We start from the raw sequence: 27,141 nt of genomic DNA on the forward strand, positions 1-27,141 counted from the left end.
GAGAGCCAATCAGAGGGAGCGGCGCGCGGGCGGGCGCGGAGGCCGCCTGCGGCCGCCTCAGGCACAGGCGCCGGGTTTGCGTTTGGCCCAAACTTGCCTTTATTTTACCTAATTTTTAAGAGGAGGCCTGCTTTATGCCCCGTGGGTTTTGATTCCCATTGCGGTTTTTTTTTTCTGTTTTTTTTGTTCCTAAGAATGCGGTTTTTGTGGCATATGGGGAGTGAATCATGTTCTGTTCTTGGACTTATTTTTCTGATTTTAGTGAAATGTAAGAAATTTCAGCCCCGAAGCCTCTGCTTAGCCATGCCTTGCGCTGCTCTGTGTTTGTTGATGTTTCCTGAACCATGTCCTACGTAGTAGTAAAGTTCAAAATGGTTTTTCTTTTTGGGAAGTCTAGAATTAACTCTTCCAATAAATAATCACTCAGGTTGGAATCGGCCCCAACCAACATCCGTGCCGAGGTCAGGAGCCTCGTCGCCCGGCATCCCTCCTGGCGAGCAGGCACCCACGGGAGCCGTTCACCTCGGGCACGGAGCGATGCTGTGACCCCGGGCAACCGGGATTCGGCCACCGCTGGTGCCTAGGGCTGGCAGAATGAACCCAGGCATTGCTGGGCGCTTTTGTTTATACTTCATTCTATCTGGCTTTTAAAAACCCCGCTTCAAATTTTGTTAATTTTTTTGCTTTTTGCATTACTTCACACAGGATGTACCCAGTTACCAGCCTTTAAACTGCTTTGAGGAAACGAAAAGCTGTTGCACAGGGTAAAGTGATCATCTGTGATGCATGTCCATGACGGAGGGGGCAAGGTGGCACCGGTTTGAACTGTAGGAAATAAAACGGAGGTAAGGAATTAAAAAAATCCTTCTACTGGTAAAGATACTACAACGCTAGGCTGCCTAGTGTGGAGAGCATGGGTGCGGAGCCTTCATCGCTTGGGGCTTTAAAGGCGAGTTAGACAATGTGTTTTAATCGTTTAATCGCTCCTGCTTTTAGCCAAGGGGATAGCCAAGTGGTCTGCTACAGCTCTTTTCAGGCTTTTTTTTTTTCCCCTGAATAATTTGTATTCTCGTTTAAATTTATTTTGGTTTTGATTCCTACAGAAAGTACAGAGAAGGTGGGTGTTCTCTCTGGGTTTTACCTCTCTAGGCTGGTCTCAAGAAAACCATTGAGCTGTCAAAGCAATGGGTATTGCCCGGCGTAGCAAGATGTTTGTTTACATCTCAGAAGTGTGTCAATTAGCTAATGTTTTTAGGAGACCTCACTGCTAGCAGAGATGAAAAAGGATGAACTGCTTCCAAAGCTTCCACAGGCAAACTTGCAACAGCTATACATCATTAAAGAAGCCTGTCATTCCAGGATGGGGCTGAGTTTGTACTTGGAATCGCACATCTACCAGGCAGAGAGAGAGTTGAAAGTGACTTTTCAGTCTTTGCATCCACCTCCGCTAGGGAAGGCTGGCCTCAGGCTCGAATTCCTCCATGCAGGTGGGCAGTCAACATCTTCCTATTGCAGTCAAAAATACAGATTCTCACAAAGTCCTTGTTTAGCTTCTCTCCATAAATGAGTTATTTAACAGTAATTATGTTCTCTTGGAAGGAGCGGTTCCTGCTCACATTTGTGCTTTAGCCAATAATGTAGCACAAGGATGTAAAATTGGATGCCGCCTTCCTGCAGGCCTGCGCTCCTGCCCAGCTTCCTCTTTCGCTAATGCATGGGTACCTACGGCAGCATCTGCCTTAATTTCTTCATTCCTTTAAACTAGCAAGTGCTGGAGAAGAGATGGACAATGGTTAGCAGCCGTGTATACAGAAAACATCCCGAGAGTCCCAAGTAACTTGGGGCAAGCGGGAAGTTTCAAATTTCTTAATGAAAACAGCAGTTGCGTGTTAACTTGCTGAAAATACATTTGGAACGTCTGGTGATGTCTCTGCACTAACGTGGAATAAAGACTTTCAGCAGGGCTGCTGAAGTGCAACAGGGGCTATGCCCAGTCTGACTGAAGATCACTCTAATTAAGAAATCTTTTGCCAGTAGCAGACACCTGCAGTAGAACCAGGACAAATGTGCACTCCCCTGTATACCCTTCCTAGCCATTCCGGTGACATTACCAAAAGCAGTGGGGTTTAGGGGGAAACTGTTAGCACACGGCTCACGGGATTTATCTGATGGAATTGTGCAGACTGTGGTCTCAGAGAACATCACATGAACATGGACACGTTTATGAGTGCTGGGCAAGACTTCAGCGCACTGAAAGATGGATTTACTTGGTCATTCTCATCTTTCTGAAGTGAAACTTCCCACTGAAAGGAAAGCTAGCTCCAAATAAACTCTGAATGTTATAAATGATTGAAACAGGATGTTAATGACTTACTAATTTATGTCCCCTTTATTAATGGGTTTCTGGTTCAGGGGACACAGTTGCCCCTTTCATGCCTTCCCTTCTGCTAACTGGTGAAGACACTTGAAGCTACGGATACACAGAGCAGGAATTTGGATTGAAAGTAGTGCTCATTGACTGTAAAGTGCAAATATTTTTAGTTAAATGGTCCAATAAAAATATAGATGCACATGTTGATTGGTTAATTTCTACTAGACCAATGGTTGTACTTTAGTAAAATTCAAATGCAAATAAAATGCAGGACATCATCTAGTAAAATGACACCACTTTACTGAAGTTCCTGGATATATAAGGGAAGATCAGCGTGTGCTTTGCATTTAAAACTGATTGAACGGCGAAGATGAAATTCACCTCGCATGTAACTGCACAGCGCATATGGCTGTAGAGCCCACGGGTCATAGCTCCTCATACTGAATTCTCACCAGCAGTTTGGGATGCAGGAGCAGTCCAGGGGGTCTCCTCAATACAACACTGAATTACCAACCTTTCTATACTTGTAAAGGACACAGCTGCCAAACCACCCGAGTAATTTCAGCAGCCTGCACTTGGTACTTAACCATTTATCTCCTTCAGCCATTTCCATCTTTAAAACTTTTGCAGCCAACATGTACTAAGTGGTTTCTTATTTACGTCCCTTATATTATACGTTGGCCTTATTGCAAAGCATCCATTTCAGTTAGCTTAATTTTTCAGACAAAAGCAGCGTTTATATTACAAGCAAAGCACTGGATTCTAAAATAAATCTGTGATGTCAGGCAGGGTGATTTGTGAAATAAATGTATGCAAAGTGATTAGTTACAGCTTGGTATGTGGTTTTTTGTGTGATTACATACCCCTACCAGAGGGGACTATTTCCTGCTGTAATGATCGGCAACAGCCACAGTAAGCGCAAAGGAAAATACCTTCATTTCTCAGCGGATATGTCTTAATAAACATGACTTTTTTGTGGCAAAGTCTTTGGGGCAGCAGAAGAGGCTTCGTCTCCTTTACAAAGGAAAGGGTATTGCTGCTTTGAATCGCTGCACAGAAATGCAACTACATTTTATATCTGCTGCTACACTAGAAACATCAGTGATACCGCACTGTTAGTGTCAACATGAATGGATTTAGAAAAGAAAGACTTAAGACATCAGCCTTTAAAAGGGAAAAAACAGGTTTATTTCATGCAGTTTACAATACATTAGTGTTATGAAAAGAAGGTTAAAAAATACCCACACATTTTAATTGTATGTTTGTTTTGAAAATGATGGTTAACTGTAACCATCTTCAAATGACTCGGGAAGCCCTAGCAGATCTTTGTCCAGGGAAATTCCCTGTATTCAGTTTCTTGTCTATGTCTGTGCTAAAGTTTTGGCTAATGCAAAAGCATTAAAACCAGATCAAAACTCAAACTTTGCTGCAGTAAGAACACTTCAGAGATAATGAATTGGCACAAATAAAGTGTTATTGCTAATCCACTATCCAGGAAATAACGTTGCCAGTACGGCCACTGGGATGTTAACACAAACAGCTGATGCACAACTCGTTTTGAGACCAGTGGTTTGTGGGGGTGGGGAAAAAGAGCATCCATTGAATTGGGTAGGTGGGCCTAGAGAGACCGTAGGGGATAGATTTGTCATAGCTAGGCTCAGGTGAGGCTTGGAACAGAAGCAGGGGGCAAACTTGCCATCGACTCCTTCCGTGGGGTGATCTTGTTTCAGTTCCAGGTAGACCGGCTGGCAACATTTCTCTTGCAAAGCCTTGGTACCTACTTCATCCTAGCGAGTACACACAAGCCAAGTTAAGTCTGAGTGAAGTTGTGCATAAGCTTCTGGAAAATCCTCAAAAGGAGCAAGACTCATGTACAGAAATACATTAACTCTTACATTTCAGATGAGCAGGCCTGGAAATCTCAACAGGTGTTAAGTCAGGTTAAAATTTAGGCTCAGCTTTCTAAGGCAGGAGAGCACTGTCACAGAACCCCTTTCACTCACTCCCAAAGCAGCAAAATAACTTTCTGAAGTTTCTCTCATTACAGTAGTTATTAACACGCAGCATCCTAAAGGGAACTTCTGATGGGCTCAGAAAGCTCTGTTTGCAGCAGTATCTAGCCGCTGAACCTTTGAGGAGTTTATGCCTTGGTAGACCTTGCTGAGGTGAAGGACACCGAGGTCGCAATGAAATATTCAGTGATAATTTCCTGGGGCAGAATCTTCCTCAAAGTCTCTCTATTGCCAGTGCTGTTCATAAAAGTTGTTAGATTTCAACACAGGCGATAATGAAGTGGTGGGCGAGCATACTGTCTTCTCTGGTGTATTCCTCACCAAGCTGGATACCGAAATGCTGAGCCACGTATGAACACTTACATCTGCAATTGGTTCAGCCATTTGTAAATACTATTTTAGAGTCCGTGAGTTGAAAGAAAAACAGACTAAGCTGCATTTGAAACGTCATGTGTCTCCGGAACTTCAACTTAGCCCTGGAAAGGATTTTAGCCCTTAGCATTTCTGCACTGAAAATGGAAAGAGTTCCTTCTGCCTGGCACTCATTTGGACAAACTGAACAAGATCTATTTAGCCCTTTAAAACCTCAGTCCAGTAAGCAGCCTTTAAAGGCAGATCCTGATTGTTGTGAACCAAGAGAAATAAGTGATATGACACTGAGTTCAGAGAACCTTCCACTTTTTTTTTTCAAACTGAGTATTTATACTATTTTAAGAATTGATAATTCTACACACAAACCCAGGTAAGACCCTGAGATTGTCCCTGAAGCTGGAGCTAACTGCAGTCGAAACTGCAATGAAGTAGCAGGTGGCACCCTCAGACTGTCTGCATTTCAGAACTGTTGCCTTACAAGATGCTTCTCCAATGACCAGGACGTTTTAATCCATCTTGAGCTAGCAGGTTCTGTTCAAGGCATAACACAATCTCTGCTCAAGGGCCCCACCTTTCGGGATGGATTGAAGAAGTTAACTTGAAAAACCTGAAAGATGCTTTTGATGTGGCAAGAGAGAGAATAAAATAAGAGAACACCACTTTCTGATTTTATCTCAAGTGAACAAAGTCTCAGGCTTCATTTCCAGGCTCCACTTCACTCTGACCTCCATGAAGAGCCCAGTACTTCACTTTTCTCCCAGTACGTCTCAAGGAACGCATTCCAGCCTGTCTGAGTGATGGGACAATATGCAACCTAAGCCAGTTCCTACGTCATGTCACTCAGACAGCACTTCACTTCTGCATGCCAAGTTCATTTTTGTAATACTAATAAAAATAGTAATCCGTAATTAATGTGTGTTCATTTCCTAGTGGTAAGCTCTCTGCTGCTCAGAGACCGGCAGCTCTCACCAACCTCAACAGACGTCCGCAGCATACAGTGTCCTGTTCCCAGCAGTTGTCTGAAAACACCGTCATCCTCCTCAGCAGACCTGTTCCCTAAGCGTGCCTGCAATCAGGATTTGTTTAATCTGCTGGAAGTTTCCGTTCTTCTCCTGAAAAAAAAAGCCCTCTCTGAGAGAAAGAGGAGGTTGATTCAGTTTTGGTATCTTCAGGAAATAGTCCTGTTTCTAACTCGTCACAACTGCCTTCACGCTGCTAGAAATGGAGCAACACAGCTACTGCCTAAAGAAAATCTGAAGACAAAGAAGTTGGATGGACACATCGAGCTCACTTTGTTAAGAAATATCTTTCACTAATGCTACAATGAAAGATGAAAGGAACTTCTATTATTACAAGAAACCTAGCTGAGTTTGAAAAAAACCACAGTACATTTCTCAAATTTTCTCAGTGTGCGATTCTGAGGACTGAAAGTTTAGTTGAGAATCAATATAAGCTGCTAAGTACAATCAAGCCTTTGACACACAATTAAATTACTGCGTGATAACAAACTGCGATTAGCCATAGTCCATGGGAACTCCACAGTAGTGGGAGAAAATTCCAGGTAACCTTTTGTCTTTTGTTAAAAAAAAAAAAAAAAAAAATCTATTTCACATTTTTATTGTAGGAGCTGCTGAGCCAGACTATGCTTCTGGACAGCTATTATGGACCTGGTGACATTCATGTCTTAGAGGCCTCAGAATGACTTGCTCATTGCAGATAAACTCTGATTTTGGATTTAATCGCTGCTTGAAAAAGTCAAAAGCATTTAATATAAAAATGTCATCTCCAATACAGAAAATTAGCCTCTGATGAACCTTCAGGTCAACAGCACGCTGATTCCTAACTCAAAGCAAGGAATTGCTATGGTAAATTTGAACTCCGTTTCTAAACAAGTTTTGCCAGAAGTTTCTCCTGTAAAAGCCTTTAAGGAATTTCACTGAAAATCCACTGATCATCCACTGACGTAACTTCCTGTTCCACGGACACCACCACCAAACTTCACTGAATATTCACATAGGAATAGGGCAGAAAGCTGAATCTCTCACAGAATTTACATTTTCATGAGCTCAGGATCTTAAATGCTAACCTGGAATACTGTTTTGATTTAAGAACAGAGGGGCTGTGTAAATCCAGAGTTCACACCAAATGCTTTGTGCTGCAGCTTTTCAAGTACAGCCCCGAGCGAACCCATCAGCTTTATGCAGTCATGGATGGTTCTCCTGTGGTAAATGCTCCCCAAATGACCGAAAAGCAGCAGAGAGGACTCCAGTGTAAACCCTATTGGTGCATTACCTCATCCTGCAAGATCTTAACAGACAAGCAACGTCTGCCAAACCTGGTGATGTCGACTGGACTCTGATACGATCACCTTGTTGCTGTAGCTGACTTTATTTGAAATTACAAGAGTCAAATAAAAAGAAACCGAACTCATTTAGGGATCAATTCTTAATGCCTTGAAAAAGGCATACGGTAGCACTTCCACCTGTCTGAAAGCCTCAAATGTTCACAAAAATTAAAGCAATGATGCAGTTCGGAAGAACAGGAAAGTAGTTTGCTAAGGTGGTCTCAAACAGCAGCGTATTTAAAATAATTTACAAGGTACCTGCCTACTAAAGTTCTCTTTTTTTCTTAAAGTCTTTGTGAGGTATTGGAAACAAAGTGCAAAATGATTAACCACTCATTTCCCCCAACTTTGCTACAAGAGGGGTACGATGTTAACCAGAGGGCAGGGAATCTCACCATAAAAGCATGGTTTGAAACTGAAAATATTCCAGTGAAAAACCCATACTTAGAAACCCCCTCTCTTTCACATACTCTGCATTTGTGGTTTGCTCAGTTTGTTACTCATGCTTTGTTGCTGTCACTCTTCAAAATTTCACTTTATGAAAGACAATACTCTGTCTTTTTTGAGTTAAACAAGAGAGACAACAGAAATGCTGATTCAGAAGGATTGTTGTAAAACGGGTGTTGCAGGCATTAAAATCCACCTAGGCCAATGCCGAATCCCTCTGTAGAGCACATCAAGAGAACAAGAAGAATCGTGGCTGGCTGCAATTCCATGAGCCAGGGAGCTCAGAGAATTTGGTGGAGTCATTCTCCTTAGAAACACAGCGACTACTGCAGCAGAGGAAACGTTTTAATACGCAGTTAACACAGACAACTGTTACGCTTATTTTCAGATACACAAGATAATCTGTTACTATTTCGGGGAAATTTGGGTGCTAAATTTAAGCTGATAAAATATGGGTGCCTAAAAAAGTATAAAAGTATAAACATTTCCCCCTACACAATTACATTTTTAGTAAATTCAATTCAGTTTTAACATCTTAAAAAAAGACAAACGTTTTACGTGTTGTTGTGGAGGGGCCGGCAGCTTCCCGTGCAGACCACATCCGAGTCGCAAAATGCATTACAAACCCTTTCAAGCATTGTATGCATGGGCAAAACATTTAGCCCATTGCTTAACCTGCTTAGTAGAAATGATTTTTACAAATTGTTTCTGCCAAACTTTTATCAATGTATAATAAGTCCTTTAATTTAAAAAAAAAAAAAAAAAAGTAGACCCTAGGTGTTTGGAAATCAGGCTTTTGTGTCAAGGATTACCTAGAGCACATGCATAAATTTTGACATTACCAAGAACGAAAACTGCAATGTCTTTAGAATTCAAACCAATCTCGTAGCCTTTTGAAACTCCCTTCCACTGCTTTCATAAGCCAATGAAGCTGAGTTTTATACTGTCAAGTTCGTTAAGTGTTTTAAAGATGTGCTAAAGGTTTTGCTCAAAACATAGTGTATTAAAAAAGCTCCAGTCTTGTGCATTAGCCTTCATCAAGGACAAACTAATAAAGCTGCACCAGATGTTTTCAAACAGTGTTCTTTAACTGCATAGCTGAAACAGTACGGAAAGAGAAAGACTGATTACAGGTATCCTGAATGTCTGAAATAATTAAGTTTTTCAATGGGGTGAGCTTGTGTTCACACTCAAGGTTGATTTTAATCCCAGTCATAGAAAGAGGGGTTTAGGAGCAGCCAGCCGTATTTCTGTACAGCCTCCAGCTCTTGAAAAATCTCTACCATAAACCTCAGAGCTCAATGCTTACAGGCGTTTTATAAAAGCACAAACACGCGAGTACAAACATCTCGAAAGAAACAGAATGTTCAGTTGTTCATTTTAAGTGAATTTTGATTCCCCTTCCAAACATCTGGTTGAGACTGGAGCATACCGTTTGCAGGATGAGACTGTTTTAACAGAAGGAACATCAAGAGCAACTCAGATGAAGGCCATTTTCTCTGAGTTTAGTCTTCCCTTTGGGTATTAAAATATGCTATAAATCCAGTCAATACATACACCCTTCTTTTAAAGAAACCTTTTGTCTCTTGTGTAGCTTTTTACGTGCTCATTTCAGTTATCTCCTAGGCTGTTATTCCATAATAGAGAACATCACAGAGCCATAAGGAATGTGCAGTATAACACGGTCAGCTGGGGCCGCCACTGCTCTGGAACAACGCAGGCCCAAGTAGTTGCATTTGTGGGCTGTAATGTGTGTGTGTGTGTGTCTGTGTGTGTGTGTGTGTAGCACCAATTACATTGTCCTTTAAATGTTTACAATGATTAGTAGGAAAATGCCTCCAAACCGATCAACATTGGGTCATCCAGCACCAGACATCAAGTGCTACATGTCTCAGAGGAAAATGTGAGTGCATGGTCATTTCTTTTCAAATGACCGGTGTCAGTCACCCCACGAGAGAGTACAACCATGCACTACAACCAAAACTTAACACACACTCCCACACCATCTATTCCCATCATGTAATCTCGCAATGCTTTCAGCCAGTTGACACCAGCTTATAGGCAAAAACGGTTGAACCCAGATCAACAGAAAATTGTCTAAATCGGATTTTTTCTTTTGCAGCCAAGCCTCTTCAGTGTGACAATTCACTGCGTCTTGGAGTAAAAGAGAAAAAATTGTCACTGTTCAATACTGTCTTCACATCCTGGAACCTCGTTCTTGCAAAATCTGAAACAGACCAATAAAAATCTGATAAATGAAAATTCACTCAATGTCATTCCTAAAGCGTGGAGGTCAAAGAGCAACGCAGCGACTATTTCACATAACTGATAAAGTACCATGGAGCTGGTTCAAGGACATTCCTGAAGTCTGTGCTTTAAGGCTGAAAAAAAGACAGATTGATACATACAATGTCTACTACCAACATCATGAAAACAGAGGTAAATCACTGCTGGGAACTGAGGGTGATTAATACAACCACAGCTGAAGGGCTGGTGGAGGTAACAAGTAAGCCATTTCACTCATCCTAGTTCTGAAGATACTTAGGTCCTGTGTGGTAAATGAACTCAGGTATTTCATTAGAAATTGAATTTAATCTTCATTTTTCCTGTCCCAGTAAAATGTCCTTAACACTGAAGTTTCAGCTGCAAATTGTGTCCCATAAATTAGCATTGCAAACACGAGCTAGCAACTCCTAATATGCACAAATAGCACTGGGTGAGATATCACAGGAACTTTTCACAGGCCAGGAGTACGAGCTGGCAAGATTTAAATCAACAGACTGGTTCTAAATCTGAAACAGATGCCCAGGCTTGGTCTTTTGCATGAACTAAAGTCAACCAACTACACTTCTTCACCGATTTTTACTCTACTGTTCAGACATACAAAGCTTATCAGCCGGACCAACTACCTGAGAATAAGTACTACTCTGACAGCAGTTTTGAAATATTTTTATATTAATATGATTTGTTCATGCAAGATCTCACAAGTTTTTTAGGCATCCTTGTCCAAATGAAAATTGTTTCTGTGGACACAGGCCCCAGCACACTGAACTTTTCATGTGTTGCCTTGTCCGTCATTATCCTTCAAAATGCCTGAGCAGGCAGCTGAGAGGCAATGCAGGCTCTGACTTCATGTGGAGGAATTATTTCTCTAAAATTCTGTCTAAGGAATTTGATTTTCCCAGTTACCAAGGAACTGAGATTCCCACTACAGTGAGTAAAAGGACTTTTTTTTTCCTAAAAGCAGTTGGTTTGTTTAATACTCACTTTAAAAGGCACATTATTAAACACAGGGACTGAAGTCTAATGGAAACGAAATATCTACCCCTGAAAAACCTAGGAATCCTTGTCTACAGTGTTTTACACCATGAAGACCACCTATTCCACTTACAATTTGACTATTCTTTCCTTTTCTGTTTCGATTCTCTTTGGCTCCTCCAGCGAGGAAAGGATCCAAGCCTCAGCACTGCATTCGAGCAACAACATTTCTCATGTTGCCACGCTAACCTGGACAGCAATCAGCAATAACGAGGTCAACTCCTGGCTGCGCAGTACTGCAGGGGAGCCCTCAAGCAAACTGTAGAACCAATTGTGTCGGCAGCCAGATCAAGCAAAGCTTCCAACGCACTGAGAGCAAGTTCTTAACAATGTCAATCTGTAAGTAAAGGTATCTCTAATGATTCTTCATTTTCTTTTGCTTCTTGACAGTTTTCCTGGTACTGGGAAGGGCTCTTGATTCCAAAAGCTGAAAGAAAGCAAAGGCACAACCCCTGGACCACGGCATAGCTGTCTCCAATGCAGAATTTCCTCCTGTGATGACTTCAGTGCAGCCTGATATCCTGACAAACACCGATGCCAGTCTGCAGTAACACACTACATCCCAGAGGACCCACGGAATCAGGGAGCACACGCAAACACTTCAGGACAAAGGCTGGCAACCACTTAGCACAGCACAGCTGTTTCTTGTGTGGTTTTAAATAAAAGAAGTCTAGGTATTATTTTTAATACTGTTAAAATGTTGATAATTTGACCCATCAGCCTCTGTCAGTCATCAAGCCTAGTATGTCTTACCTAGTGACTGTGGTCAAGTAGGGTTTCCCCTGCTTCGCACAATTCCACAGTTTTTTTTAAGGACTGGAGTTCATAAAGAACCTGTCACCATTTGGACGCCTCAGGGATGGTTCAGAGGCAGTGGGAGCTTAATAAATAAATAAATAAATAAATCCACTTTACCACTTGCTCACTGCACTTCGTGCAGTACCTGGATCTTGCTTTGTGTGTACAAAGTTCCTTTTCATTTCAAATGAAATGAAATCATATCATTTTTTTGGGGTTATGAAGCCAGATGTCACTGCAGCTACTTTGATACATTTCCAAAATACAGAAAGATGTTTCCCATGGGCCATGACATGCTTTAGTGTATATTTTAGATATATTAAGATAATTTACTATGTGTACTAATCAAAAAGCATTTAATCTGAAACTGTAGGAAAAGTAGAATCGAATTCTGTGAGGAAAACCCAGGCCCTGAAAATCACTTAGCAACTACCAGTATAATACATTTAAAAGGGACTGGACAAACTTAGAGAAGACAGAGCCTTCCATACCTACTCATGGTATCACAGGGTCACTGTAGCTTTCATACATACAGGCCTGAAGCCAAAATTCCTAAACTGAGGCCTAGCGGAAGGTGGGCAAATATATCAGGAGTTAATTTCATAAATGCTCCATACTTCAGCTCTTTCCTTGAGTATTTCCTGTTGGTCACAGCTGAGAAGGAAGCACTGGAGGAGACGTCCACAGAGCAGGGAACAGCTGGACCCAGCAAATGCCCTCTGTAAGCAACACAACCTCCAACAGAGGCAAAGACGTAGCTGAAGCCAGCACATAATGATGGATTTGTTCATTTTGTGAATCCTTCCAACTTAAAATGAAACACTTGAGATTATTCTTTCCTAGAAGACAAAAAATACTTCTAAGATGAACAGACTTAGAACTATTTTCTGTTGCTTCAGGAACACATCCAATAAGATAAAGCTAAGCCAGATCTGGATGCTGAACTTTGCATTCTGTCAGTTCAGGCAATATTTTAACACACTTTGCTTGGTACTTCCTCTGTAACCCCTGCCTTTACTAATGGGAAATAACCCCGAGCAGTAAGCACTCACGAGACACCTTGCAGAAGCTGCCTGAAAGAGGATCTTTTGCAGTCATGTGCAGTGACTTTGTCCAGAGAGGAAACTGCATTTCAATTATCAGGAATTCTATCAAAATTGTACTTACTAAATACTGGAAGGATGAGTGACTCTGTTCTGCAATTCAGAATTCCTCCTTTTTTCCTGAAAAATCCTTTAGTAAGACTATCCCTAAAATTTTTAGTGGCTTACTGGGCAAAAATGCCAAGAGAAGGTATCTCGACACTAACAGAGGTCAATAAAGTTTGAAAACAGTCATGGCAGGTCTTCTCCCAAACCGCTAATAGCCAGGATTGAGGATTGTGCCTGGAGCAGAACCAGGCACAGAAGAAGTTTCTGTTTGAGGACATGCTCTTCCAGCTCAGGAGGCGACTTCCCTAACAATGCTCCTCTGCCCACACACTTCAGGTCACAGCATCACTGTGATGCTGGCCACACTGCTGGGGATGCAGCTCCAGATAATTGGCTTTCTGGGCTGCAAGTGTACGTTGCTGGCTCATACCCAATTTTTCACCCACCAGTGTCCCCACGTCCTCCTCTGCAGCACTGCTCTCCGTCCATTCATTGCCCACTCTGTACTGACACTGGGCACTGTCCCGACCCTGGGGCAGATCTGCTGTGTTCAGAATTTTCTTTCTTTTCATGTTTCTGTTCTGTTTTTCCTCCAGGTGCACCAAATCCAAAGCTGACTTTATAAACTCTAAACAACACTGAATGAACTCTCATATCCTAGCGGCCTGAGTACAATCGCTTCTTAGGGAAACGTAATGTGAGAAATATTTCCTCCCACTGAAAATAAATCTGATGCAGACAGAATAGTGTTTTAAGGACTGTTTGTGTCTCAGGCAGTTTAAGAACCTTGCATTCAATTCCAGTGCAGTGCCAGTTTTCAGTAAAGCTTCAGATGTGATCCATTCCTTGCAGCCATTCCTGAAGACTTGGCAAAAAAACATATTCTACCTCAGCTGTAGTTGCTGTCGGCATCAGTTAAGAAAATAATGTTGGTTCTTCTTCAGCCATGCAGAAGCAACACTTCAGAGGTAAGTGTAAGGCTGCTTTCCAGCTGACAGGTTCAGGTGTATAGGTGAGAAGCCGGAGTTCAATCCCATGCAGTGGTAAATGTCTTTGATTCATACAGGGTCAAGTGACTACCTGCACGCTGTACCTCTGAACACTCAATTACAAATTACCTCCCAGAATCAGATGGCAGAATAAACACGAACAGTGCCTGCAGACACATTGAGAGAAGGTTGCAGAAATTGTTCTTCCTGATGCAACTTCTCTGTTCTTCCCCTTGTGACTTTTAAAGTACTTTGACCTTCAATAAGATGCCAAAGTACAGCGGAAAGGACCTGATCCCTCCCCAGGGAGAGTTGTTGCCTGTGATAAATAGAACTGGAGCACCGAGATCACACTATTTACTTGTATTTTCCAGGTCCTGATTAAAAAATTACTAGTTTCAAGATTATCAGCTAAGACCACCTTTTGCCTATGTTACAATTCAGGCAGGTTTGCTAATTGATTGCCAAATCAGACATTTACTGAAAATGCATACTCTGAGTTTGTATCGGATCCCTCTGCAGGTAAAAAAACCCCAAACATTTGACACAAAAGCTGGTGCATGGAAAATAAATGCAATTCTAACCCTAGAATCTACACGAACAACTCTTCTTCTCAGCAAAGCTTTAAAGGAACCAGTCACAACACAGCTTGTAACAGCAACACTAATTAGTCTTTCAAAGAAGCAATATCCAGCACAGGAATTCTATCTTTGCTAACCATGCCACAACTATAATCACAAACACACACGCCACCAGGACTAGCCAAAGGACAGCACTAGTGGGGGTAGGAGCTGGATAGGGCAGAAAAGCATCTGGGTAAAATCCTAGGGCAGCTAGTGCTCACCATGACATTTACACTTAATCTGAGTCATTCATATCGTAATCCGTTTCTTCATCCTCACTCTGGCATGCAGCATGCAGCACGTGTAGAGAAAGGAAGGGAAAAGAAGAGATTGCAAGTGAGCCAGAGTTGCAAGAAAGCACAGTCCACTTGAAGCACCTGGGAACGACATTTATTTACTTTTACCTGGGACCCCCACTCTTTGTAAGAAAGCATGACAGCATTCAAGGAGGAATGTTACAGATGTCATAAAAATGTCCTTTTTCTATCTGCTGACTTTAGGACATTTGAAGCCAACAGTGCCATGCAACGTAACAATGGGGAAATGTCCTAAAGTCAGCAGATAGAAGCCAACAGTGCCATGCAACGTAACAATGGGGACTGTACGTATAGAGGAAACGCAGACAAACCTGTAAAGCTGGTGCCCTGACTCTGTGTTCTCTTTGCCACGGGTGGGAAAGGACAGCGCTTGAGAATCTAACTTTAGGTGCAGATGTTCTGAGCAAGCTTTGGTCATTTGTCCCAAGAGCGATAGCTCGACCAAGTGGTGTGAAAGAGAAGAATGCTCGTGGCAATCCACGTTATCTTTCAGTAGTCCCACGGCTACCAGTAAAAGCCATGGGAACCATTTAAGTCGATGGCCCAAATGCCATTCATTTCCTTCACTCAAGTGTATTAGAAGGTTACACAGAAGCCAATTACTAACTTACTATGCAAACTGTTTCCAAAAAAAGAAAACACAAGAAAAAAAGGCTCTGAGAAGGAATGAAGGTGAAGCTTGATTAGATGGGTTATCGGAAAATGCTTTTTCCTACTCTGAAAGTCCAGTACTATTTATTAAAATTGAAGTGGCTGTCAATAAAAATTACATATTGCCAGGTTTTTTCCCTTCTCTAACCCAGCCTGCTGTAAAAGTAATAGGAAGACTTTCTCATGGCTTCTAAAAGTCAGTCCCAGTACACGAACACATTATTCTATGTCCATCACTGGATACCTGGATTTCAATCATATGAACTTCATGAAGGCCAAGTCGGACACTAACGAACAGACTGCAGACCAGAGGACTAACGCTGGCTGAGGGGGAACTACTGAGACAACAGCTCCCAGGGCCCAGTCAAGGCTCCTGAACACAGCTGTCACAAACCTCTCAACCAAAAAGAAATTTTTTGGTTTTTTTCTGTTTTTGTTTTCCAGGCACACCGTACACCTATAAAAAATAATTGATCTATGAGAAACACAATATATAACAAATGATTCTTCAAGTATTGCCATTAATTGCTAGCAACAGCTCAAGTCTTCCAGGACAAAAGGAGTGAATGTTTGTATCTGCAACCAAAATCAACAGTAACTCGTATTCATCGCCCTGGTCAAATGCTGCTCTGCGCTCTTCTCTGAGCAATGACAGAGAAGCACTTAAATGGAGAGGTCTGAGATTTAGCTTCTCAGAGCTACTGAATTCACAGAGCTGTACTGCACTCCGAATGAGCTTTTGTATTTAGGGTTTAATAGTTTCATTTGATCCGTATTTTCTCTTCCATTAAGGATGCACTGTAACTCTGGCGGCTTCTGAAGCTCCCTGAAGATGTGCTACTACTCCTGACGAAGGTGGCTTTCAGGTTCTGGAATTCCACAGGAAGTAGAAAGAACTAGGCAGAAACCTGGAAACATTAAGCTAACAAATGCCTTCATTTGTAAGAGACTGCAGAGGACTGTGCTTTTCAGAGACAGCGTATTACAATCTCCATTCCTGACAGTAAGGTTTCTTCAGCTGAAGTCAGGCCACAAAACCAGAATAAGGAAGCATTCAAATGTGTAAGAAACAAAACCTAGATTCTCAACTGTAAACAGCAAATGTCTGCCAATACTCGAAAAAACAGGAGCAGCATCAGGAAAAGCACAGGGTATTGCTTTTAAAGAACCCATTCGTGTAACAAATGCACGCTGACTGTACCGCTCACAGTCTCTCAAACAAGGGACAGGGACCCATTATTAGTCACGAGGAGGGGAAAAAAGGTTGATTAAATACCGGTCCACAGCAGAGGGAGGCCTAGCATGACGCAGTGAAGCCCACCCAATCTGACACCACTTCTTTAGTCCAAGGTCTAGCAACCTACCTTTGCTTTTTCACTGGGTTCACTGGTTGTGCCATAGGGAGTGTTATGCAATTCCTTTGAGACAACACACAGAAATTCGGCCTGATCTTCATTGCCATAGTTATAGGAAGAACCAATACTGACCAGCTGAAAGATGGGAGGGAAAGAAAAAAAAAGTCAATTGCATTTCGACATAAAGCATATTCTGCCAGTTCTCATCATTGGTACAAACACGCCCCGCTCCTCAGACTGCTGGTTGTGCCTGAGGCAGGATTCTCTGCTTCAGTGCAGATACGTTTGGATGTTGACAAATACAGTGATGCCCTGATGATAAGATAAACATAGCTTTTCTTTTTAAATGTTTTCAGGACTAGTGATTTACGGTTATGATCATACTGTGAAAGAACAGGCTACAGCGGCAGGCCAGTGGAGTAGAAGCCTGTCCCCTGTGCCGGTTATTTAATAGAAACCATCCCATCCAAACTTCCGAAGTTAATTTTTAAAAAGTCTGTATGTGGTATCTTAACGTGGCATGATTGAACACGTAAATGGCCGCATGCAGGAAGCACGTTAGCCTGAAGGAATACCCACCATTTGCTTACAGCATAACGGTACTTCTATTAAAACACATTTTGAGTGGACAAAGACAAAATTTGCATTTGATTGGAAAACAGCAAGACACAGTATGGCAAGACACAGAGATTAACATCTGAAATTCATATTACTGCTACAGGGAAGTCAATTAAGGAAGTGCTACAAGCGGAAGCCATGTGTAATGAAATGTGACGTATTTACAAGCTTCTACAAGTCTCGATGTTGAAAAATGACAATTTACTGAGAAAGAAGGACATACTGAACATCAGTACCACCTGGTACACAGCACGTTTATCAAAAGGCAGCAATTTCATGTCACTTGTCTTACCTTGCCCACAGTACACTTACCTAATGCTAGCAGCTCTACATAGCCTGCCCTTCCAAGCCAGAATCAATTCAGCTGTAGCTGGTTCACTTATTTTAAAGGTTTATTTCAAAAGCATGCCAAGATAATGTATGGTGCTATCACTACTGACACAGATCAAAGTCCTACGAATCACCCTGTTGCACAGATACGCTGTATCTAAAGGTCATTACCAAACCCGTGTTAACTCTTCCCACCAAGCCACCACACACGTGTTAAGGCTGTTCTCTTCCCCAGTCTCTATTGTATCAATGAAGTGCCCTAGTAATGCCCCATAGAAAAGGCTTGACTCGCTTTTTGGGCAACAGCATTTGAAAAACTGTACTTATCTGCCTAACACCAAACTGCGTACTGCCATTAGCCTAGCAGAGCACCAAAGGGTTAAAGCCTTGTTAAAGCAAGGAAGGTGCAGCCAAGATGAAATCTTGGTCCAGGATCTGTACTTGAAGGATGAAATAATTTTCCCAACAAAAGCGGAAGGTAGACCAAGGTTAAAAGCCGCTTCCATACAGCAATGCCAGGAGAGAATAAAGCCTCATCACACTTTGAAGGAGAGAGATGCTCAGATGCTCCAGCACTGCGTTAGGATCAGCCAAGCAAGCACTGCCCCGGACGGACAGAGCCAGTGCCTACAATGAGCAGCAGCAGTACCTCTGTGCAGTGAACCAGCCTGATACCAGGCCTAGGCAGTGGCAACGTTTTTGGACCCTGACGGCATTACAGTGTGCAAGGCTCAGCCTCCAATGAACAGCACTGGTGATCAGAATTCGGCACTCCCAAACCACCTACTTTAACTGCACCATCTGGGTGTGATCACCAGGAATCTCTCCCTCCCTCCTCCACTCCTAACATCACTCTAGTTCTGCAAGATACAGACACAGTCAGTAATGAACACACGCTGATCAAAAATGAATGCGATAAAGACATTTTCTCCACCAAAACCATGTAATGAAGTTACAAACCCCCAGGTTTTTCAGAAGCACCAATAACATCCTCACGGGAACACAAAGGCTCTGTTCCTCTTGAGCTGTTAGGTGAGATGATCTGTCACAACGGACACCCTGCAGGCTGCACCTCAGCTGTGCAATACAGAATCACAGAACCCATGAAGTAACTGCTTGCTCAGTTGCACAAAATGGACTATGAAAGTCCACTGATAACCTGGAAAATTGACCCAGGCTTACTTCATATATAGAGATGATTTGTCGGTTCTCTTCCCTATCACCAAAAAATACCATGCACAAATTTTCAGCAAAAAAAGCTGTTAAGCTGGCTTTAAGCCTGTTAAAGTGGTGTAAAGTTTATCCTACATAATACCTAGCAATTACAAACCACCTAATACAGGTACAGTAACTGCTTCAATTACTGAGGAAAAATGTAGGACTATTTAAACAGTATTTTTAACTCACTTAATGGCTAGAAAACATTCAAGAAGCTGGACACCTGTTTAAATAAAGCCACGTTCAATTCACCTTCTGTGAAGAGAAATCTGAAGAACAAAATTAAAGTGTATGATTTGATTTAATGTACAGTCAACTCCTCTTCTTGCAAAATGGCAAGAACTTGGTATCAGATAAGCTATGAGAACAACTACCAGAATGAAAAATACTTCTTTACTCATTGACACTCAAAAAAAAGAAACAACCTCTCTGAAGGCAGATGAGATACAAGATCCAAACAACAGCTGAATCATCAGTCCCTCCCCCCAGAAAAAGAACCCATAACAAATCAGAGTAATCTGAGGTCTGCAAAGCATGCGTTACAATGCATAGAAAAAGGATTTCAGATTATCCAGCCTCCTGCTTCTCAGACTTCCTGAAAGGACAAACTCATCGTGGCTCACTGGGCTTAAGTAGCAGAGAGAGTTTTAATGACCAAGAACTTAAGGCAGGAAAAAAAGAACATTCCAAAACTCTGAATTTCATAGATTTGGATGAATATATATACACAAGTATACACGCATGTATGTATTTTTCCTCACTGGCTTTTTCCTCCCTCGGCTTCTTTCATCACACTCCTTACTAAAGCAGCGTGGTCCTGCTCGAGCGGCCCTGTCAGCCCCAACAGCGTTGTAACTAAGCACAGGAAAATGCTAATGTTACTTATCCCAGCAAATGACCTAGATCGTGATCCATTCGCTGTTTGCATGGAACAGGGGTACTGACACACCAGTGGGCTGCCTGCTGCAACTAGAAGAGGCAGGAGCAGAAAGCATTATTATTATTATTATTATTATTATTATTATTATATCAACAGACATACAGGTATTTGCAGGTCAGGATTTTCCTGAAAAGACAAAGAAATAACAACAGGGATGTTCCTGTCTCATAGAGCCTGAACTCTTAAGCAAGATAAAAGATGCCAATCAGAAAGGGCAATATTAAAAAAAACCAAACCCAACAGTTTGGCATAAGTAAAGGTGGACAGAGACTACTGATGCCTAGCTAGGGTCAGGTTCGTTTTTAAAGAGGAAAGATTAAAGATTTAAGAATGATTTCAGGGACAATAATAAAGTAACTTTCTGAAGAACACTTCCTAAGCCTGCAGCTCTGTGAGGAGGTAAATAGTCTTTTTTGAAAGATACAGTTAAGAAAAACAGATGATACAAGGGGTACAGCTGAGAAAACAGGTCAGGTGATTCCTGCGTCAAGTTACTCAATGGCAGCAAAATGCATGAATCTCTTCCTGTCTTAAATCAATGACTGTACCTAAAAATATGCCTATGAGTAGGCAAAATGGTCGGCGCATCAATTCTAGGAACCTTATTTCTGAAGTGAACAAATCTCATGTCTAAGTGCATTGAAATAGATCTCCAAAGCAGCCCCATCTCAGTAACGTGCCCATACAGATCTGCTGCACTGGTCAAACCGTATCGCTTCAGGAGCTATACAGCACATTTACAGGGCGCATTAACAGTAGCATTACCGTCACAGATAACCCCTCCAACGCGCACTAGCAGCATCCCTGTCTTTCTCTGCTTCCCACCAGAGTTACTCCTATTAACTACCTCGTCTGCTTCATCACCATCAATTTCCTTCTCTTTCTGTGATGGTCTATTTCTCCAAACTGAGTAAATTTTATAACAATTATTCTCAAGTTCTATTTTAAATATCCTTATGCTCTGAATATTACTGCTTCTGTTCCGGTGGTGAACCCCTTGTACACTGGGGAAGCTTGTCTTGGAAAGCTCGTCTTTTTTAAATCATACTAACTAATAGTTGGTGGAATAAAAGAAAGTCTTCCCCTCAATTTTTTTTTAAAGAAAAAAGTTGTATGAATGTAAGAACGGCCTCTATGCCTTTCAGAGTTAGAACGCATTCATTCTTCTGCCCCCTTGAAACATTTGCAAAAGGCTATAAAGATATGTATTGGCCGTTAAACTCAGCGCCAATGACTGACACTACAACCCCAAGGTCTCTTAATGCAATTGGCAGGCTTCAAATCTAGGAGGAAAGAAAATTAATTCCCTTGCATGCTTTTGGTTTGTTTGGTTTTTTTTTGTTGTGGGCTTGGTTTTTTTTTAATTTTATACCTGCCTTCATTTCTTCACTCCCTTCCCTCATCTCCCATTTTATCATGTTAAATTTTACTTTGAGCTATCTAGGATGCGAACAACACATCGCGCTGCCTGCACCCCACACATCCTTATCGACAGGCCACATTCCCTTTCCTACTCAGTTCCAGAAAGCCTGCAAAGCCAGTGCATTAATTCCACGTTCCAAATGTTACCTATGCAACTGCAAGAAACACACAGGGCTTGGTACATTGAAAGCAGGTCTGGAATACAGCTAGGCAATGGTCTGGGTTCAAAATCTAGAATTGCACAGCCGAGCATCCATGTGAACTCACAGGCGAGGTTCCATTCATATCAAGTGACTCTGCTGTCATGTTACCTTCATGGCGTTGCACTGACCTTTCAGACTGAATAACCACATGCACAGCAAGGAAAAGAACAAGTACTCTGAGTATTTTATCGATGGAAAATGCTGCAGAACACCAGGCTCCCAAATCAGTTCACATAAGACACTTCAACACGGGGCCCAGCTGTGCTAAGAACTGGAAGCTGCCTCTAATGTTATTGCTTAGCAAAAAATCCTTCCCGAGCTCTCGGACACTGGGGAGTAACACAGCAATGAAAAAAGCAGTGACCTGAGGGCAAGGGGAGCAGGAAGGATGGGACAACCTAAAAAGCCACCGTGATTCTTCATTTGGGTTCCAAGGAAATTTCCCAAACGGGTAAAAAAGCCAAAACAACAAAAATAAAGCAACCCCCCCAGATGCTCTTTCCACGTGAGACAAGATTTGAAAGTGCTGGTTTTGTTCTCCCCACTCTCCTCCGTACTTTATTTCTGAAAATTTCTGGCATTCATTGCTCCCATTGAATGTATTTCATCCACCTAAAAAAACCAGTTAAGTTGTGAGTTACCAGAAATGAAGGGTTCAGGCTCAGAGCTTAACTGGCTATTAGGTGGGTGAAATAAACTCAGGCTGGAGCAATGATTAACACCGAAGTCGCCCTTCCTGAACCCAGTGAGCTCAAAGCTTTAGTTACAGGGCTCCTAATGTTTAAATGGTACCGCTTTTACTTAACAAGTATGGATCAAAGGCTGTTAATTCTGGAGGGAGATTTAAGGAAAAGAAGTTACCTACTGGGAAGGCAGGGACTCTTCTGAAGAAAAACCTTTAACCAAACAACTCGGGGGGGCTCGTTTGTTTGTTTATTTTTACAATATGAACATTCATAATGTATAATGAAATACCGTGAATGTAAATAAAAGCCAGTCACAAATACACACAAACTACTATGGGCTGTACATCCAGGAATAGAGTGGAATGATTTGAAAGCAGCAGAAACGCAAGGAGGCCAAGCAAATCAGTGTGAGGGCAAAAGGAATGGTGTGACACACCTCACTGCAGCGTTTCTGGAAGCATCTCTCTTCCCCTTTCACCTCCCGTGACACTATCAGCAGATACTCTGCCTGCTGGGCCCGGCCACAGCTGTACTGGGAACCTATACTGACAAGCTGAAATAACCAATCAAAGCAAAACACAAAAAGAAACCTTTGTAAAGCTGAAGCACAAAGAATCATAGAATCATAGAATGTTTTGGGTTGGAAGGGACCCCTAGAGGTCATCTAGTCCAACCCCCCTGCAGTGAGCACATACCGTTATCCAAATTGCACAAACAACAGAGGAGCTCAAATATCCCGGTAACATTTGCTCGCCACTAGAACAGGTTGCTATCGAGCTACAACTTCTGTTTCAACATACTTAAAGTTTACAGAGGCAGCTGCAAAGCCCTGTGTCATGTCAAGGGAAGTTAAGCGTTCCTGACAGTAAGTCAGAAAACTCCCCGTGTCCCTGTGGTGTAGTCAACTACTCTGAAAAACATAAACGAAGTTTGGTGTGTTATGAGAGCGAGCGTTGTCTTCCTGCCACACTTGCCAAGTGCAGAAGGCAATGTGGATATAAAACTGGAAGGTGCCACGTAAAGCAATGTATCACGCCTGGGGGTGAAAGAGCTTCGTCTTGTTCAGACATTGATAAACAAAAACCAGCTAAGGAAACCTATGGAGTCAACTAGAGGAAAAAAAAGTTGAGGGCTCTAAATTGGAATTTACAGAAGATACAAGAAAAGAACTGGAGTGGAAAAAATTGTCTGTCTTGTTCCCATAAAAATCAGTACCAGGAACTCTGTTCACACTCGCCAAACGTCCCATAATTCGGAAGTTCAGAGCAACCTCAGCGAAATTTCTCAACTTGTTATTACAAAAGATATTTTATCTTAATGACAACTCCTACCCCATTTCAATTAAAGCATACCCCATCAGTGCACTCAAGAAAGATTGCAGCTTTGAGTTAAGTGTGAAGGGCCAGACAGCAGCTGCCTATTCTGAGTGAACAGGAGATCCCTGCTGATGGGAAGGCTCGTGAACAGTAAATTTATTTTTATCCTGCTATTGTTATGTGAGTAATTTTGAAGGCAGCAGCTAAATACCGTCGTCCTCATACAGTGAACGTATTTCAGACAGCATTGCAGTGACAGACTCAGGTTTCACTAATCATTAAAATTTCCATCACTGACACACCACTGCTGCCCACAGTCTCTGCTTGTAGCAATTCTGTATAGCCCAAAGTTTCTTGTTATGCAGTGTCGCCAAGGTGCTGTTTCTCCTGATTGCCTGAAGAGGTAAAACTGAAGCTAAAAATCACCTACAGAATAACCCCCTGGAGTGACGGAAGTGGGGCAGCGCAGCTACTGGCAGTAGGTTTTGGACTGGGACTGATACGTAACTGCAGTGTTCTAGCACTGCTCCCACTCACGTTATTTGGAAAAGTGCATCAACAGATTTGCATAAGTGCACCAGAGGTTTAGCACCTCTCACTCCTATTTAATCACCACATCTGATCGTATTTTACAAGAAAATTTTGAACTGTTAAGGGGAAAGAAATATTTTTGATCAAAAAGAACCACTTAAACATATTATATGGGGCACAGGGACTCTCAACCCCGAGGAACACCGCTCCTCTGAAAAGCCGATCATTTCCATCCCGCCAATGATAATATATGCAAAGTGCGGTAGGTGCCGCCCCAGACTGCTTCCAAAGGAAGCGTGCTGCTGAGCAACACGGGCATATAAAAAACTACAGGAATGCTCAAGTGCTCTCAAATCTTAATGATAAAGCTGTTTAGAATATACAGCATATCCTAATCGTGTCTCGAGGGAACAACATCTGCTAGAAGCAGGTCTGCGACACAAGCAAAGAGAGGGGTGGCCATCAGCTGCTGGGCTCATCTGCTTCGTGTGCCCAAGAGAGCAACACGGGGGCAGGAGGGAGCAGGGGGAAAGCTGGATGAAACGAGGACGTAACGTTCAAGAAAACCACCAGAACTTTCCAGTTCTAAAAGAGATTCTAAGTTCTCAAAGAGACTCTTAACAATTCCTTCATCAGTTGCACTGTCGCAGCAGTATTACTCCCAGACACAACATCCCCAAAGAAAACCAGGCTTTAGGACAGGCATTTAATCTGTGAAGAAGGAAATAATCTCTACTTGTAATGAGAGGCAGTTTCTGACGACAAAGAATAATGTCAAAAAAAACTTTGTCAATGGGCTGGGCAAAAAGCAGTCACGTGCATTGAGTGAGAGCTTTTTCAGGGATGTAAACAACATTCGGCTTCTGGCCTGCCAAGCAGACTGGGGAACACATGAGCTGGAGAACTGAAGCACAAGAAGCTTTCCCTGTGCTGGTTTAGTTGATTTGATCAGGGCTGTCTCCACGACACCAGCACCTTACAGGTTTCATCAAATAGGAACAAAACATTCTCATTTACCTTTGTGTGCCATACTTTCTAAAAATGTTGCCTTGTTGTTATTGGAGTGAGACTGCACAGGATGAGGGGCTCGTGCTTATTCCAGCCTCCCCTACAGCTGGCACCAGGCACGGAGCAAGATGCTGGCAGCTGAGCACTTGTGTCTCGCTCCAGGGTTACCAGATTCATTGCTCCAAGGCAGTTTAAATATTCTGGTAGGTTAGGACCGTGAAGGATGAAGAAGCCATGGAGTAGTTTCTCCTTTGCAGAGATTAGCAAAGGAAACAAAGATCTTCGTGCAGTTTTACACTGTGTTCTGGAGCATACACACAAAGCTATCTTTGTGCAGTGCAAAACAGGAAAACATTCACGTGGCTCACACCTATCCAGCTTCACATCCGCGCCGGTTTAGTTCACCCTCCTCTGTGCATCTGAAGAGCCACTGTCCGGGCCCGACAGACGTTTATCTCCCAGGCTCATCTCTCTCACCCAGAGCTCTCTGTATCTGACCTACCATTCATACAAGCTTGTATTAGTTAATTTAGTTTATTCACCCTTCAAATGCTCGTGTGTAGACACCAAAGAATTCCATTTCAAACACGATATAGGGGTTTTATAGAACGTTAGCACAATTTACTTCCTGGACAGCTACAGTTTTTTTGTTCTCTGACAAATCAGAACACAAAGTTAAAATTCTAACTTAACTGTGTATCTTCATCTATCCCATTTCTGAAAATGACCGCTCTTAAAAAGATGCATAGCACTGACTTTACATTCCTCTTTCACATAAGTCAATTTCTAGAAGACTTTGTAATTATATCCCATATGGGTTTTTTACCTGTTCAAATTTCCAGCCATCGGACATTGTGGAAACCATCTGAGTGAGCTCCTCTTCCTGGCACTGCAGCACCCTGTACACGTGTTTGACTGGCACCTTCAAGAAGAAATACAAGATGTTCAGTACAGCACAGAATTCACTGTCTGTGACCTGTCTAAAGTTGCCCTTACTCTGTAGAAATGGTGAGCACCACCACCTTCAACACCTCGTCTTTCTTTTTTTTAAAGAAACCTCATCCGTTCAGAATCACCTTGCAGGAGACTCAGTGCCCCATGAATGCCGCAGGGACTAGAAGTGCTACTTAACAATTACAACAAAATACCCTTAAGACTTAGCTACCATTCCATGTGGTAGCAAACCACATTACTCGAAGCCAAGGCTGAGGTTCTCCAGAGGCTTACCTAGCTTTAAGGAATGTCTGACCATATTCAAAAGTGTCTTTATTTCCCTGTCAAAGTCTCCCATCTGGAGCAATGAACAACTAGGACCACTGAAGCTTTAGAAAATGCTGTCAGAGCAACTCTGCTATCCCACAGCCTGGCTTCGAGAGAAATTTGTCAGCATGAGTTTGTAACATCTCCATCAAGACTTGATTATCAGGGAAGGCCAGAGTAGCAGAGTTAAAGAGCAAACTTGAATACTTTCTTAACAGTTTCTCTATCATATTCACTTTCATGCAGAAATACTCGTGTGCTGCTACAAGAAGAGGCAGAGACTTCTCAACTACAGAGCACTGCGAATAACGGAACGAACTGCTGCGAAAGCACAGGACGAGCACCTGCACGTCTGCTGCGTAAACAGGCAACCTCGTCACATTCACAGCATCTAAACAGATATGAGAAAAATATATGCCACAAAAGCTGTTTTCTAAAATAACTATTTCCAGAAATAATATTATGACAAACTCTGTTACCAGACATTTCTGAACAATTCTTTAGAATGTTTTCAGGTTTTGAACAAGCACTGGAACCATGTGCCTGCACCCTTTGCAAGCAGACTGGCAGGTATGGGCAGTTAAGAGCATTGACCTTTACAGAGAATGGTTGCAGCTCGGTCAGTGATGGAGGCAGCCATTGGGTACCTCACCAGGGAAATCAGCAGTTAAGGAAAAAAAATGGAACCTCCCCATTTCTCACCATAGAATAACCAAAACCAGACTGGAAAACAGCCTCACCTGTGAGATTTTGCTGTCTCTTTCTCTTATTTTGTCCTTTACCAGTTTTATTAGGGATGTGATATTGTAGAATTCAGCCTCTTCCAGTACACCTAGTATGAGAAGATTTTTTGGAAAGAGT

General features: G+C 42.2%; 1 protein-coding gene across 1 annotated transcript in view; it reads right to left on the reverse strand.

Annotated features, from left to right (window-relative positions):
* Positions 1-7,870: 7,870 nt before the first annotated feature.
* LOC104131346 (BTB/POZ domain-containing protein KCTD5) overlaps positions 7,871-27,141 on the reverse strand; it is a 21,097-nt gene continuing 1,826 nt past the window's right edge. The window contains exons 3-9 of the mRNA XM_035900070.1: positions 27,021-27,112; positions 25,847-25,942; positions 22,602-22,718; positions 16,758-16,883; positions 13,600-13,804; positions 10,938-12,501; positions 7,871-9,773 (exon numbers count right to left, since the gene is read on the reverse strand). Of these exons, the coding sequence (XP_035755963.1) occupies positions 13,754-13,804; positions 16,758-16,883; positions 22,602-22,718; positions 25,847-25,942; positions 27,021-27,112 (482 nt within the window). The 3' untranslated portion in view covers positions 7,871-9,773; positions 10,938-12,501; positions 13,600-13,753. The remainder of the gene's footprint in view (positions 9,774-10,937; positions 12,502-13,599; positions 13,805-16,757; positions 16,884-22,601; positions 22,719-25,846; positions 25,943-27,020; positions 27,113-27,141) is intronic.

The sequence above is a fragment of the Egretta garzetta genome, unplaced genomic scaffold (genome assembly GCF_000687185.1).
Source record: "Egretta garzetta isolate BGI_Z169 unplaced genomic scaffold, ASM68718v1 scaffold448, whole genome shotgun sequence".
In the NCBI taxonomy this organism is placed as follows: Eukaryota; Metazoa; Chordata; class Aves; order Pelecaniformes; family Ardeidae; genus Egretta; species Egretta garzetta.